Source organism: Hemitrygon akajei, chromosome 11 (assembly GCF_048418815.1).
Source record: "Hemitrygon akajei chromosome 11, sHemAka1.3, whole genome shotgun sequence".
NCBI lineage: Eukaryota > Metazoa > Chordata > Chondrichthyes > Myliobatiformes > Dasyatidae > Hemitrygon > Hemitrygon akajei.
In genome coordinates this window covers 52,182,724-52,198,263 of record NC_133134.1, presented here as the reverse complement: position 1 = coordinate 52,198,263, position 15,540 = coordinate 52,182,724, and the positions used below count along the sequence as shown (strand labels likewise).

Below are 15,540 nucleotides of genomic sequence, written 5' to 3'. Positions count from 1 at the left end.
TGTGCTAGCAGGTTCCACTCACTCACATTAGTGAACTGTAGTACAAAATGAGTGTGTAAAACAAGAGAAAATCTGCAGATGCTGGAGATCCGAGCAACACACATACACACAATGCTGGAGGAACTCAGCAGGCCAGGCAGCATTTATGGAAAAAAGTACTGTTGACATTTCGGGCCAAAACCCTTCGGCAGGACTGGAGAAAAAATGCTGAGGAGTAGTCTTAAAATGTTCGGGGAGGGAAGAGAGAACCACTAGATGATGGGTGAAACTTGGAGGGGGAGGGATGAAGCAAAGAGCCAGGAAGTTGCTCCCTGAATTAGTGACACAAGTATTTAGGGTGGTAAAGAAGGTTTATGGTATACATACCTTTAGCAGTCAGGACTTTGAGTAGCCATATAAAACTTTGCATTTGGAACATTGTTGCAGTCCTGGTTGTTGCAATACAGGAGAGATGTGGAAGTTTCCGAGAGGATGCAAGAGGGATTCTCCAGGATTTTGCTTGGATTAGAGAGGTCTGGCTGTAAGGAAAGGTTTTCTCTGGAGCGCCAGAGGCCGATGTGCAAACTGATAGAACATGACCAACGTAGAAAGTCAGTCTTTTTCCCAAGCTGGAGGAGTCAAGTACTAGAGGGCAGAGATTTAAGGTGAGAACAAAGTTTAAAGAAGATTTGAGAGCAAGTTTTTTGTAACAGGTGCCTGGAAAATATTGCCAGGAGAGGAGGACAGGAGCAGATACAATAGCAATATTTAAAAGGAATTAGACAGGCATATGAGCAGGCAGGGAATGGAAGGATATTGATCAATGTACAGGTAGTTGGGATTATTTTTAAATTGACTTCATGATTAGTAAAGTCATCATGGAAAGATGGGCTTCTTTCTGTGCTGTATGGTTACATTTTTTCTTTGAAGGAGCACAACAAAGGAGAATCAGAGGGAGGGTAGACTTCTTGACAAGGGAGGATGCGGATGGGAAATGGCAGGTGATTCAAAGTTTGGATGGAGCCAGCAATAGGGCTGTGTGTGTTGAATGAATGACTCTGTCTGCTGGTGAATTCTGTGCTGCCCTGTTCTTCTTTCTGCTGGTAACGACGGTGAACGTTTGTGGTTTTTTTCCCCAGCTTGATCCTGTTGACACACTGTCCAAGCACAGCAGCTCAGCAGTTGATGTGGTGACCTGTTTCAGTCAGATCAAGAGCTTCTGGCTACAGCTGGCCTGGCCTGACCCAATGGGAGCTTTTGTGTTTGTAACAAAGATCACTGACGTGAGTAACTGCACTAATTCCTCCCGATACTGTGTAGAAAGACAGAGCAAACCAGGCACATTAGCCTGCTGGGATCTCAATCACATTAGCCTGCTGGGATCTCAAACACATTAGCCTGCTGGGATCTCGAGCACATTAGCCTGCTGGGATCTCAAACACATTAGCCTGCTGGGATCTCGAGCACATTAGCCTGCTGGGATCTCAAACACATTAGCCTGCTGGGATCTGGAACACATTAGCCTGCTGGGATCTCGAACACATTAGCCTGCTGGGATCTCCTCCTCCTGTTTAACTGGTGATAAGATTCTCTGGCTGGAGTGAAGAAACTGGAATAATGAGGCTGAGAAGTGAATAAAACTCACAAGAGAGACACCAAAGATGGTTGCTTAACTAACCTGAGCTGCTGATTACAGAGAGTAATCTGCATGGGTTCCAAGAGCTCCATTCAATCTAGTTCAGTCTAGTTAGTTGTCACTTCAGTTGACTCAGACTGGATCATGACCCACAAATATTTCATGGTCCTTTATGCCCACTTCTCCCAATCTTGACTTAAGCAGAAAGTAACAGTTCAGCAGTGTCACTGGTTTAATTTGTTCTGTGTCACATGCTTCGCAAGGTTTCTGTGTGAAAGGCAATTACACATGCAAACTGCTGCCGCTGTAGCTTTCTGCTAGTTCAGATTATTCCAATGAGCTGCGTGCGTGCGTGTGGTACAATAGACTTGGAATTAGGGAATTAGTTTAGTATCCGGATTGGATACTCTACAAGCTGCATTCCCAGCACCAGTCAAAAGCGAAACGCTGAAAATCCGAAATAAACACAGAAAATGCCGGGGATGACGAGCAAGTCGGGCAGCATCAGTGTGGAGAGAAACCATTTCAGATTGATGACATTTTGTCTAAAGTAGGGTGTGTTGTTTAAAAAAGTATGCTTTATTGTAGAGAGTTGGGAGGAACAGAGGGAATGCTGGTGATGGGGAGACTGACTGACGCCATTGTTTAAAGTGGCTTAGAGAAAGTGGTGGAAGGCTCATTATCTGCAGACCACAATAGTTATCCAATAGTTATCCAATAGTTATCCACAGGAGATGTAGAACTGATGTAGATGAATGGTGACTGACGATGTTGGAGCTATTAGTTCCACAACGTTGCAGTTGCTGAAATCTGGAAATAAATACTGGATAAACAGCAGGATTGGCAGTAAGTAGGTACCAATAGTTGGTTCTCCTTATAGAACCTCTGATTCAAATAGACTAACACTTCAATGTCTTTTTCCAGGACATTTGCAATGCAGCTGTGATGTACTCAGAAATGATCAGACAAAAATCAGATGATCAGAAGAAAATTACACAACAGGTGAGCACTGACGAACCCTTGTCAATATGAAGGAATCCAATAAATCACATCTTATTCTTTATTTCAGATATCGCGTAGAATAGCCATTGACTCCAGATAGAATTCCACCTCCTGTTCACTGTTAATACACAAAATCCCAATGAACCAAATCCCTCCCACTCAGTCCCACTATACAGAACTCCAACTGGCCAAAGCCCTTTCCATTTATATCCAGTGAATAGAATCCCTAACGGGCAAACCATTTCCCAATTGGCTCCACTGTACAGAATACCAATTTGCCTAACGCCTATTTATCACTCCTGTCCTACAGCACACCGGACCTCTTCATCCCGAGTCCCTGGGAAGCTGATGCAGAGAAGTAGCTTGTGCTGTTGGCTCTAGGCAGCTTTGGAGGCACAGAGGCAAGCTGAGTGCTTTAGCTCTATTGTATTCCTGGTTCTAAGGATACAATCTAGCATACACAAGCTTTTAGTGAAAATGGTGGGTCCCTTCGGTCAGCTTAATTAACTTGCTTGGCTTCTAATTGGCTGAGATGGGGTCAGACCATGTTGTGAGTCCAGGAAGATTCACTGGAGTGTGCGTGGGGTGACAGAACTTGGTTTCAAAGCAAGTACTTCTGTTCCTCCAGAAAAACAGTCAAGTTATGTTACCATATCTTCCAACCTCTCCAGGTCTCCTTTTAGCTTCCAACTTTCTGGAGATCTGGAGAGATCCTCCAGTCACATATAACGCTGCAAACCTGTTTATAAAATGAGGATTCCATTTCTTTTAAATTATTAAAACACCTTCTGGAAATGGTCTGACTTGTCTGACTTCCCCTGCTTGTAATTAATCGAGAAATGGTGAGTGGCGAGCAGGTGCCAGGGTGTAAGAATGGTACACCCCCAACCCAAGCTCAATTCACCCGTTACCCACAAAACCTCACCGTACCCAGTGGTGTCTTGAACAGAAACACCCTCCCTCTTCTGCTTCTTAATCCTTAAATTAGAGTTTGCAGCAAAGATCAGTTTGGGATCAGGATAGAGTCCGTGAACTACAGCAGTTCCTATTACTAGGACCCTGACAATATGACAATCTACTTTTACGAGATACAGCACGGAACAGGCCCTTCCAGCCCAATGAGCCGCGTTGCCTAGCCACCCACCTGTTAGCCTGATCAAAGGACAACTTACAATGACCGATGAACATATTAGCTCGTAGGTCTTTGTACTGCGGGAGGAGATTGGAGAACCCAGTGAAAACCCATGCTGTCACAGGGAGAAAGTTCACAAACTCCTCACAGACGGTGCCAGAATTGAACTCTGAACTCTGACAGCTTGAGTTGTAGTAGCCACTACATTACCATGGCAACCATCTCAGCGTTCACTATAAGAGGGCACCATCTTGATATTAACCCTCCAGCTCCAGCATAGCACAGTGACCTCTCAGCTTCTGTGACCCAGGTTTGGTGTTGATCTCCTGACCTTGTCTGTGTGTGGACTTTGCATGTTCTACCTGTGACCATGTGGGGCTCCTCCTAGTTCCCCAGTTTCCACCCAGGTCCCAACGATGCGGGATGGCCCATTAATTGGCCACTGTAAATTGCTCCAAGTGTGTTAGTGAGGGAATGTGAAAACAATAAGATGGGATTAGTCTAAATGGGTGCTTGACAGTATGGACTCAATGGACTGAAGGGTCTGCTTCCTGCTGTATGGCAGGACAACCTATTACCTGTTTGATTTTACTGAGGGAATTCAGCTTCTGCAAGAAATGAACTGAATAACCATGTGCTGACGCACTGCCCGATGACTTGTATCCTGCCCTTATCCCGCCGATTCCCATCTCCGTATTGGTCTTGCCGCTCCTCCTCCCTCTCATGGTTGTTTTCCTTCCGCCTCCTCAGCTGTGCATTGTCCTGAATAACATCGAGCACGTGCACAAGTACATTTGGAACCTGCCGAAGGAGTTGCAATGGCAGGAGGTGGAGACGTCGGTGGAGCAGCTCTGTGGGCTGGAGGGGAAGCAGCAGGCGCAACGAGCCCTGGACACCCAGCTGCAGAGCATCAACGCAGGCATGCAGCGGCAGTCCAACTACATGATCAACCAGGTGGTGGAGAAGGTGAGCAGCGTGGCACAATTAGAACAAGGGGAAAGCCTGCACAGATAAGATTGGGACAGGAAGCATGATGATCCAGTGGGGAATGACAACAGTGGTGGAATTTGGAGCAAACAGCAGGAGTCCTCACGGTCTGATGAAGCTTAATGTAGTTTAAACTACTGGAGCATAGCTTGATCTGATGGGGATGGATTTGTCACAGTGGCGACTGCTTCATTCCAGCTAGGACCAGCCTGCTCAATAGGGATCAGTTTCTTCTGATCCATTTGCACCCAGTGCATCCAGTGGGCAGCATTTGGGTCTGGCCCAGTAAGAGTCAACTTTACATGATGAAGATTTAGCGGTTCAATGGAGCTTCATTCAATCCAGTTAGGATCAATGGCAACATTTTGATCTATCAGAGATTGATTGATCTGGTGGAGCCAGTTTGATCCAATGGAGGTAATTTGTTCCAATAGAGCTGGTGTGGTCTGTCAGGATCAGTCTGATACAGCAGGAATCTGTTTAATTTGCTGAGCACCAGATTCAATGTAGACCAGTTTCATGTAGTCAGGATAACCTCACTTGATCTCATCAAGTGGCATTTCTGTTTGTGGTTCACTGTAACTTAATGGAGATCAATTTGACCCTCTGGAGATTGGGCTAATTTGGCCAAGATTGTTTTGATCCAGTTGTGAATCAGCTGGGGTTCACCTTGTTCTGTGGGACTGGGATTTGATATGTTCGGAATTCAGAGGTGAGCCTCTGCCCACCAAATCGGAGCATCAAACTGGTCTACACCCTCAAGTAAAGAGGATATCCTGTTGGGAACATGCAAGTTTCTCATTCGCCAGTCTAACACTGTTTTCTGTGGATTGTTTTGCAGATGGTCCTTGACTTGCGAAAGTACATTCAACACATTAGCTTGTCTCCAGATTCCATCCAGCCTGATGATGTACGTGACTTGGTGAGACTGTCATAGTAGATTGCCTAGGAACCAGTCTTCAGCAGGGGCAGGCTCCATCTCTTGTCCTCACACATTTGGGCACCGAATGAAGTGGATCAGTTTACCCACCACGGGTCTCAGCCTCATTACACAAGAAACTGATCCACAGTTTGTGCTGAGATCTCAGAGGAGGAGGGGGCTGGGAATAATGGATGGATGAGATGGGGATTGAGAGATTGGGCGAGGAAGGTAATATTTGGAAAATGAGTCAAGTTTTCGGTGGTGTTTGATCGCGTATGTGTCTCTGAAAATATGGCGTCAAGGTAGATTAGGCCTGACCACAATGCTCTTACCCACACCTGTATCTGTCTTGTTGAAGGCGGTGTCTCCACTGATGAAATTGCTGGACGACAATCTAATAATCCTCAGTGAATGGCTTGTGCAGGAGAACCTCTGCAAGTAAGTAAGTTCAACAAGATCCAAATCGATAACAGAAAACAATATCATTTCTGTAGAGACTTTCATACCCTCAACCCCTTCCAAGGTATTTACACTGAGTATTAATAACCCGGAAGGTGTTGCACTGAAATACACCAAGTATTTCTGAAGTGTAGTCATTGTTGTAATGTCAGATAGACAGGTCAAGTGGATTAGGAGTTATTGGTTTAAAGTCAACCTGATGTGTTTGAGACTTATACTGGAGCAATTGAACAATTCGCTTGTTTAAATTTTATTATCTTCTGGAACATGGATTCCAACCCAATACAGACCGACAACCAAATCAGCCTTACTTCATATCAGCTCTGAGAGAATGCTGTACATGACGACACACTGTCTGATGGAACAGTGAAGTAAAATCTCTATGCTCTACCCAATTTGGAGAGAACGGCTTGGTATAAAGTGAGCTTCACTCTATGTTAGACAAAAACACAATATGCTGGAAAATGAAGTTAACGTTTCTGGGCAGAAACGCTTTGTCCAAAGTCCCAACATATGCAATTTTTTTTCAAAATTTATGAGGTTTACTCTATATTTAGTCCATACTTTGAATGAAACTGTTGAAGAATATTTTAATATTATGAGCACCTTGAAAAGAATCTGTCCCAATGACTCAAGAGGTAAAGATCCACTGTTTGACCCTTTCAACCAAACCAAACTCAATGCTTCTTCCTGGCATCCCTGCCAATGGATTTTTCTGTCTTTCTCCAGGATATTGACTACTCTGTGGAAATTGCTGTTGGATTTGATTGCTGAAGCATTGGCTACAAATACTGGGGTGTCTGCTGAATTCTACGAGCGATTTCACTTTACTCTGGAGGTTAGAACACAGAACGGGGTCCAGTCACCAACACTTGCACCAGCCCATTCCCAATTTGTGCTAAGATTTCTATGTGGCAAACGACTGCATCTGTATCCATTGCATCCTGGCGCTGACCACCAGTGGACACTTAGTACTCCACCAAAAGAAACAACTCATTTTCACATTACATGTTGTTCCGTTGTGTGTCCAGCTTATCTCTATCTTCAATCTCTAAACATCAGTTTAGTGTACAGATTAATAATTTGGGTTCCTTAAATGGTTGCTTCACTAGTTAAGAATCATTCTTACGGGCAATTTTTACGCTTGCCCCATTATAAACAGGTTTCTACAAAGCACACAAAATGAAGCAGATGTGTGGCTGAGGAAAGGTTTTAACTTGGATATGATTCTTTGTTCGTAATTATTTGGCTGATGCCCTTTTAGTTAAAAGTGAGTATTTTGTCCAGTAACAGTGAACACAAATTAGAAATAAAGTGGTAGCTTGGAGTCACAGCATCAGAGAGATGCAGCAAAGGAACAGGCCCTTCAGCCCATCAAGTCTGTGTTAACCGTTGACCACCATTTACATTAATCCTGTTTTCATTCCATTTTTATTCTCCCTACATGTAAGGGAAATAGCCCGATTGGGAATTAAAATCTGGCTGCTGGGTTGAAAGTCCAACACTGAGGACTGTGAGTGAACCCAACTGCAGAAACCACGATGCAGCTGATGTGCAGATTCAAAAGCAAGCTTTACTTTCTTGTAGCCAAGATGGGCAAAAACAGGCCACCGGTCCAACTCAAAAACGCAGTAATCCAAGATCTGGATGCACAAGTAGGATCCAGGTGGTAAGCAGGCATTTAAAAAAACATGCACGCATGCATGCTCTTGCTACTCACAAGATCACACTATAAAACTGAGGCAAAGTAAGATACAGGAAGTAGGGTTTAGACAGACAAATGATAATTGGGAACATGTGCAGTCAATGATCAATAAGAAGAGAGTCCAATCAGACCCTTAGGGAACCCCTTTTACCCCAAGGGAAAAAACCCTTAGGGAACTCTGTCTGCCCCCTGCTGGTCAACCCTGGAATAGACCCGAATCCTAACAGTACCTTCTCATCAGCTCCCTCTAGGTACTTCCACTCATCTGCACACTAGGGCAATTTTTAAGAGGCCAGCACTTTTATGGGATGTGGAAGGAAATCAGAGAACACTAAGGAAACTCATATGATCACAGGGAGAACATGCAAACTCTACACACCCGAGGTCAGGGTTGAACTTGGGTCGCCCGTGCTGTGACTCTACACTGAGGTTATATTACCTGTAAAGTTTGGGGTAACGAGTCCCAGTGAATGTCTATCAGAGTTAACAGGATTAAAACTCAGCCTACATTCCTGTGAGATGAAAAGTTTATGCCTGAAGTCCATGATTTTTTTTCTTGGTCTGAAGATGTCTTTGTTCTCGTCTGCTCTAGGCTGCTTCTACTGTCTTATATTGGATTTCCTGCTGGAATAGGGTGACCAGATAGCAAGTGTGCAAAGTAAGGACCCATTCTTTCAGTAAGGGTGTGTTTGATGCTAGGTGTAGTAGCATGTGTAGTAATACAAAATAGCGCATGCACGTAGACTGAGCTCCATAGCCATAACTAAGCTGAGGAACAAGTCCTTTGAACACATGCTGTTGAAGAAGCAGGTGAGGAAGGCTTCGGTGGCTTTACATGTCATTTGCCCAAAACAATTTCAACGTCGGTGAATAATAATGTTCAGTGAATAAGACACTGCTTTTGCAAATGGCTGCGAAGTTCATTATGGGTTCAAGTTCGTTTCTTCGGGTCATTTTGTGTAGAAATGAGAGTTACCCAGTTACCTCATGGCCTTCTCAAGTAACACTTTGTCTTCAACGGTCTGCTTGCACCACTTCATAATTCTATAAACATTTTCTCCAGGGGAATTCACTCCTAATAAAAACGGAAAATGTTGGAAAGACTCTGCAATTCAAGCAGCATCCATGCAGAAAGTAGCAGGTCCACAACCTTTCATTAGCACTGGGATAAGTGTGAATGAGATAAATTGAAATTTGCAAAGGAAGGGGAAGGGTTGGAGTCTGAGAGAGGGTGACATAAGAAGTGAAGATGCTAACAGAGAGGCGAGCAAAGTGTACTAAATGACAAAAGGTGAGTCTAGGGTGAATTAGAAAGAAGCGAATGAAGCCTGAAATGCCAGTGAAAAAGAGAAAAGTGAAGCTGAATGCTGTTCCTGAGGTTGTGAACTTCAGCCGTGAGTCTGTAACACTGGAAGATGACAGGCTGTTCAAGTGTACGTTTATTAGGACAGTGTGAGATATCAAAGACACAGCTCAGATTAGAGAATGGAGATTTGAGGTGACAAGCAACTGGACTCTCAGGATAACTTTGCACACCAAACAAAGTTGTTCCCAGTCTGTGATTGGTTTTCTCAGTCCTGAGGAGAGCACAATCTGTTGTAAGATACTTACGTGGAAGAAGGAGATCTGAATCGCCACTTTTCCTGGAAGGACTGTTTGGATTACAGGAATGGATGAGTTAAAAAGGCAGCTGTTGAAACTCCTGCAGGTTTTATGATAGGGAAAGTTGGTAAAGCAGATCTCAGTACTTCTGAACAGGGAGTAGGGGAGACATATCTGGTGGTGGGATCACCTTGGAGGTTTAATAAATTATGGAGGATGAACTGTTGAATGTGGAGGCTGGTGGAGTGAAAAACATGGATGTGCTTCTAGTCAACTCTTGGCACTCATCACAGATGTGCCATGGCTGTCCCCTGTACCTGTACCCTTTCATTAATAACTGGGACGATGCTCAGTTTGATTTAATACTTAATGGCTGATTTGAGTACTTTATTCAGAATATGCACAGGTAGACCATAGGTGGATTTCCTAGCTGCAATGGTTAGCTGTCTCTTACCAATCTACGTGTCCTCAAGTGATCACGCTTAAGAGCAGTTACTAAAGGAAAGGGAAAGGGGGCTTGGGTACAGAAGGTATGATAGCAGAAACGGGGTGTGGGGATGAACAAGGAGCGATGTCAGAGGCAAGCACACAGGTTCTCCTTTCTGTACTTTCCTCCCTCCCTAACACACACCCACCCGTGTCTCCAATGCTCATCGCCCCCCTGGCGCAGGAGGAGCAGCCAAAGACTACGCTTGCTTGGAGAAAAGGACAAGAAGGTGCCTTTGGCCAGTGCTCACTGTGATGACGGCTATTGATGCATTGGCAGAAGCACCAATCTGATGCTGAAACTCCAGCCAGCTATTGCATACACACCTCCTGTTATATTTCACACATACGCTATTATACCGCAAACTACTTACAATTTTCACTAAACTCTTGTCATTCTAAATGACCAGATGTCATGTGTAAACTCTCAGCATGGCAACAGTTTCTTGATTGAACAAAGCTTGTAATACATGGATGATGCCAAATAATTAGGACGCCTAGTCATCCTGTGATAAAGTGTGCTTGTTATTAGCAGTAAACTAATTCTGAGTTGAGTTTGTCAGGTCCTTTGATGCCCAGGATGTAAGTTCCATACCAAGAATTCTGACCAGATTGTACAACAGGTGACCAATTCAACCTGACATCTCTTTCCTGTTTCTGCTTTCCTCCCAAATTCACACCTGTCAGTTAATGTATGTCTGTTCATCTTTGTCTTTGAAAGTACTGTACGTTACTATGTTGGCTTTTGTTGACTGTTTGTCCATTTCAAAATACCTATTAAACCTTATCTCCCAGCTGCTAACGTGTCTCCAACATGTAGAACAAATATGCCAGCATTGCCTGTGTTGCCTCTTTTCCCATTTTCCCCATTGTGACGTCTCCAACTTTGTGGTTCCAGATTTAATGCAACCTGCATTTTGACACTAAGCACGTGAACTGTCATTTGACTCAGTCCTACACCAGATTTCACACCCTCCAGTTCCACAGTTGATAACCGTAAAATCATTACAGATTATTACATTAAATGAATAATCCCCTGTTGTTTTGTAGGATTGTGTTTAGAAAGTGATAAATGTGGTTTTGTAATGAGAAAACTTTCCTCATAATAGTGCCCATACCTGTGTAAGACCCACCTGAATTGTCTGACAGTATGACACACCTCTACTATCTGCACTAAAATGTCAGCTTAAACCAGAAGTTCTTAAATGTTTCTGTTCAACAATGACTTCTCAAGACCCATTTTACATTTTATTACATTGAGAAAAGCGTTGACAACTATTTCTGACTGTCCTTCAAAATTAATGACCATGAACTGCACTAATGTGAGCCACCTACCAGACAGCTCCTGACTACTGGCCACCCTCCCTCAGCCCAATGTATATTCTTTCTTACCACTAGTCACCTTCCAACTCCAACACCAACCCCCCCACCCCACCCTATCCCTCTAGGTTGTCCTGCAGAAAAACATGTGGGAGCTCCAGTCCCTGTCTAATGCCAGCTGGTCACAGTGGCCCAGTATACTGGGAGCAGTGGTGCTTCCAGTCAGAAACTACCCCATGCCCACTTATAAAACTTGCGACAAGCTGCAACCCTTACTTGGCTTAGTCCATGGGTTCAACGTGGTTTGGCCTTTTCTGCAGCCATAGCTCACAAACTGCTGCCTAGAGGGTCTAATGTGGTAGTGCGACACTCTGCATTAATTCTTTTTTTTCTCCTTAGGCACTTGTGGTGTTTCTTCATGCTGAGGGACAAGGATTGCCAGTTCAGACCTTACGGAATGAGAGTTACAAGGTAAATGCTGCTAGCTTCACAGAGATGCAAATGAAGTAGTAGCACTGGCAAAATGAAATGATGGCCTTCGCCCTTGCTGAGATATTTATTTACCAAGTGAAAACAGAGGGGGTACATAAAAATCGTTTTAATAGGGGCCTTAGGATATATTCTCCTAGCCACCGGTCTGCTGTGTCTGCTTTCTTTTGTCCATCCCTCCCTCTCTGCAGTCTTTCTTTCGATCTATTCTTCTCTCTCTCTCCACTCTTTATCTCTTCAACCCTTTCATCACACTCTTCTTTCCTTTATCTCCATATCTCACACTGTTCCTCTCCATATCTCACACTGTCTCCATATCTCACACTGTTCCTCTCCATATCTCACACTGTCTCCACATCTCACACTGTCTCCATATCTCACATTGTCTCCATATCTCACACTGTTCCTCTCCATATCTCACACTGTCTCCATATCTCACACTGTCTCCATATCTCGCACTGTCTCCACATCTCATACTGTCTCCACATCTCACACTGTTCCTCTCCATATCTCACATTGTCTCCATATCTCACACTGTTCTCTCCATATCTCACACTGTTCCTCTCCATATCTCACACTGTCTCCACATCTCACATTGTCTCCATATCTCACACTGTCTCCACATCTCACACTGTCTCCGTATCTCAAACTGTTTCTCTCCATATCTCACACTGCTTCTCTTCCTGTCCCTACTCATTCCACCTTCTCCCCAATTCTGTTTATTTATTGGCAATACAAGGCAGAGTCGGACTTCTGGCCCTTCGAGTCACGCTGCCCCAGCAACCCACGACAGCCCTGATTTAACCTGAACCTAATCACGAGACGAGTTACAATGTCCAGTTAACCTACCCGGTACGTCTTGGGACTGTGGGAGGAAACCAGAGCACTCGAGGAAAACCCACGCATTCCACTGGAAGGACGTACAGAGACTCCTTACCGATGACACTGGAATTGAACTCCGAACTACGACACCCCGACCTGTAATAGCGCCGCACTAACCACTAGGCTACCGTGCGACCCAGAAATAGCAATTTTCTATTATTTTCATTTCTCTCTCACACTGTATTCTGCATTCCCTATTTCTAACACTCTTTTAGGATGAATATCAAGATAAATGTTCCTGCCTTTTCCTATCAAGCTAAGTCCTCAGCTGTTTTATCTCTATTGAACAAATATTCAACAATATTTTGACAGTGCTTTAAGCTTCCCTCTTTACTTCCACATATAAAGATTGTATTACCACCATGGATCAATTACTGAATATATTGTTGCATAGTTCCATGATTTTAATCTATCTTTCAATATATTTTCTTCATTTCTGTATCTTTTAACATTGGATCTCCAGGCATTGAAGGAAGAATTGCATCTAAACAAATGCTCAACACAACAGCTAATCGAGAAGACCTACCAGGCAAAAATACAGCAGCAGGTTAGTGCATCAGCTGTTAAAGTTCCATTTACACTGGCCCGTCCGCAGCTCCACAAAGCAAACAAAAATTCAAATGCTGCAAACCTGTGAGCTTCCATCACAATCACAAACGGTTGGAAGCCAGATAAGTTTCACGTTAAAGAGGAGGAAAGGAAGAGGAGAACGAGGGAGATGTGCGTGATAAGCAGGAGACAAAGAAGGTTGATTAATACGATCCCCAGAGTGGTGGTGCAGGATGAAAGAGGCTGGTTCACTGCAGCTGTTCCATCTGGAGGAGACAGAGGTAGAGGAAGGTGAATGGAACGCAAAGCATACATTAAACTAAAACTGATGCAAAAGGCTCTAGTTACTGGAAATCCAAAATAAAAGAAAATGCAGGAAACACTCAGCAAATCAACCAGTTAGTTGATGGCCTTTAATCAGAACAGGCTATTTCTGACTCTGACTGAAAAGGTGAGATGTAAGAGATCACTGAATTTGATGTCGAGTTCTGAAACTTGTAACGTGCCTAATCAGAAGATCTGATACTGATCCTTGAGCTGAAGCTGGGCCTCACTAGAACAGTGCAGGAGCTCGGAGCCAAAGAAGTCACAGTGGAACGGGAGAGAGAATTACGGCTCAGGATCACCCCTGTGCATGTAACAGATTTTTTTTTTACAAATCAGTCTCCCAATATGTTTTGGATTCCCCAATGTAGTGGAGACCTCATTATGAGAACTGAATAGAATACATTACATTGCCATTGAAACCCTGCTTCTCACGCACCCCTTCCTCTTCTCTGAAACTTAAAACATACATGCGATCTAATTTTCCTGGTGCTGATGGAAGGTGATTAATTAGAATTGTTACCTTGTTTGCTTCTCCATGGAATATACTTACACTCAGTGGCCACTTTATTAGGAACACCTGTACACCTGCTCGTTAATGCAAATATCTAATCAGCCAATCATGTGGCAGCAACTCAATGCATAAAAGCATGCAGACCTGGTCAAGAGGTTCAGTTGTTGTTCAGATCAAACATCAGAATGGGGGAAAAATGTGAATTAAAAGTAACTTTGAACATGGAATGTCTGTTGGTGCCGGATGGGGTAGTTTGAGAATCTCAGATCGCCTAGGATTTTTATGCACAATAGTCTGTAATGTTTACAGAGAATGGTGAGAGAAACAAAAAGCATCCAGTGAGCAGCAGTTCTGTGGGTGAAAACACCTCGTTAAGGTAAGAGGTTAGAGGAGAATGGTCAGACCGGTTCAAGCTGACAGGAAGGTGACAGTAACTCATATAACCATGGTGTGCAGAAGAGCATCTCTGAATGCATAGCTTCTCCAACCTTGAAGAGGATGGACTACAGCAAAGGAAGACCATGCCGTGTTCCACCCCTGAACCTAATAAAGCAGCCAGCGAGTGCGGATGAATATTTTGTTAAGATGGGTATAGACACGGGGTGCCAAAGAGCCTATTTCTGGTCTATATGATTCCAAGGCGCTGTGCGATATTTCCAACACTTTCTATATTTGGTGACAGCACAACTAAGGCTCCCTTTCCGCAGCACGGGTTCATCACAAGATAGAAACATGACCCACCTCCTAAACTCTTCCAAATTGCAGCTTCAAGTTCACCGTTTGGAGGGTCGCTCGGTTGTTTGGGGGATTTATTTTGATGGTTGGTGTGTTTATTTGACTGAACTACTAATATTTTCTGACCTCAAAGCCAATGTTCTGGAGATCCAGGCAAGCAGAGGATTTTACATTTGTTTTTAAAAATCTGGATTTAAGAACTTAAATACTAAAAATTTTTAGTAATGTTCACCATAAAGCCATTGGATTGTCAAGAAAAACCTTGTTCGGTAAAATCCTTCAAGGAAGGACATTTGTTCTCTTTCCGCTGCCTGAACTATATTTGACCCCAGGATTGCATAAATAGGGTTAACCCTCAGGTGCTCCCTGGAACAGATTCGGACACCAGGCAACTGCATCCCCTATTATCATGATAGCATGAGGATGGAACGAAACAAATCCCACCACAACAACCTGGCTGCTGGACTGCACTTGAATTTGAATGTGGCAAAGATGGTCTTAGCCCAGCAGTTCTTGCAAGGTTCTCCATGAGCATTTTGGGACTGGTGTCTAGATTGCGAGAGCTATCGTACGGCCAGTCAAACAGCAGCCTGACCTGGCTATCCTCACAGAATTATATCTTATAGACGTGATGCCAGATTCTTCTGTTGTGATCCCTGGAAATATTTTGCCCAGCAGCGGGACAGACCCACCAGCGCTGGTGACATAGTAATATAAAACATAGATAGCAGTGTCCCTTGGAGTTTTGTACATCGACGCCAGACCCCATGAAATCTTCATAGCATCAAGTCAAGCAAGAGCAGATTTGATGTAATGC

The 15,540-nt window shown here is 43.8% G+C and overlaps 1 protein-coding gene across 2 annotated transcripts in view; it reads left to right on the top strand.

The window, feature by feature from the left end:
• baiap3 (BAI1 associated protein 3) overlaps nucleotides 1-15,540 on the top strand; it is a 130,789-nt gene that overhangs the window by 100,279 nt on the left and 14,970 nt on the right. For both annotated transcript variants that reach the window (XM_073060869.1, XM_073060870.1), the window contains exons 23-30: nucleotides 1,119-1,262; nucleotides 2,540-2,617; nucleotides 4,500-4,715; nucleotides 5,578-5,646; nucleotides 6,017-6,096; nucleotides 6,847-6,955; nucleotides 11,630-11,701; nucleotides 13,065-13,148. In XM_073060869.1, the coding sequence (XP_072916970.1) occupies nucleotides 1,119-1,262; nucleotides 2,540-2,617; nucleotides 4,500-4,715; nucleotides 5,578-5,646; nucleotides 6,017-6,096; nucleotides 6,847-6,955; nucleotides 11,630-11,701; nucleotides 13,065-13,148 (852 nt within the window). The remainder of the gene's footprint in view (nucleotides 1-1,118; nucleotides 1,263-2,539; nucleotides 2,618-4,499; nucleotides 4,716-5,577; nucleotides 5,647-6,016; nucleotides 6,097-6,846; nucleotides 6,956-11,629; nucleotides 11,702-13,064; nucleotides 13,149-15,540) is intronic.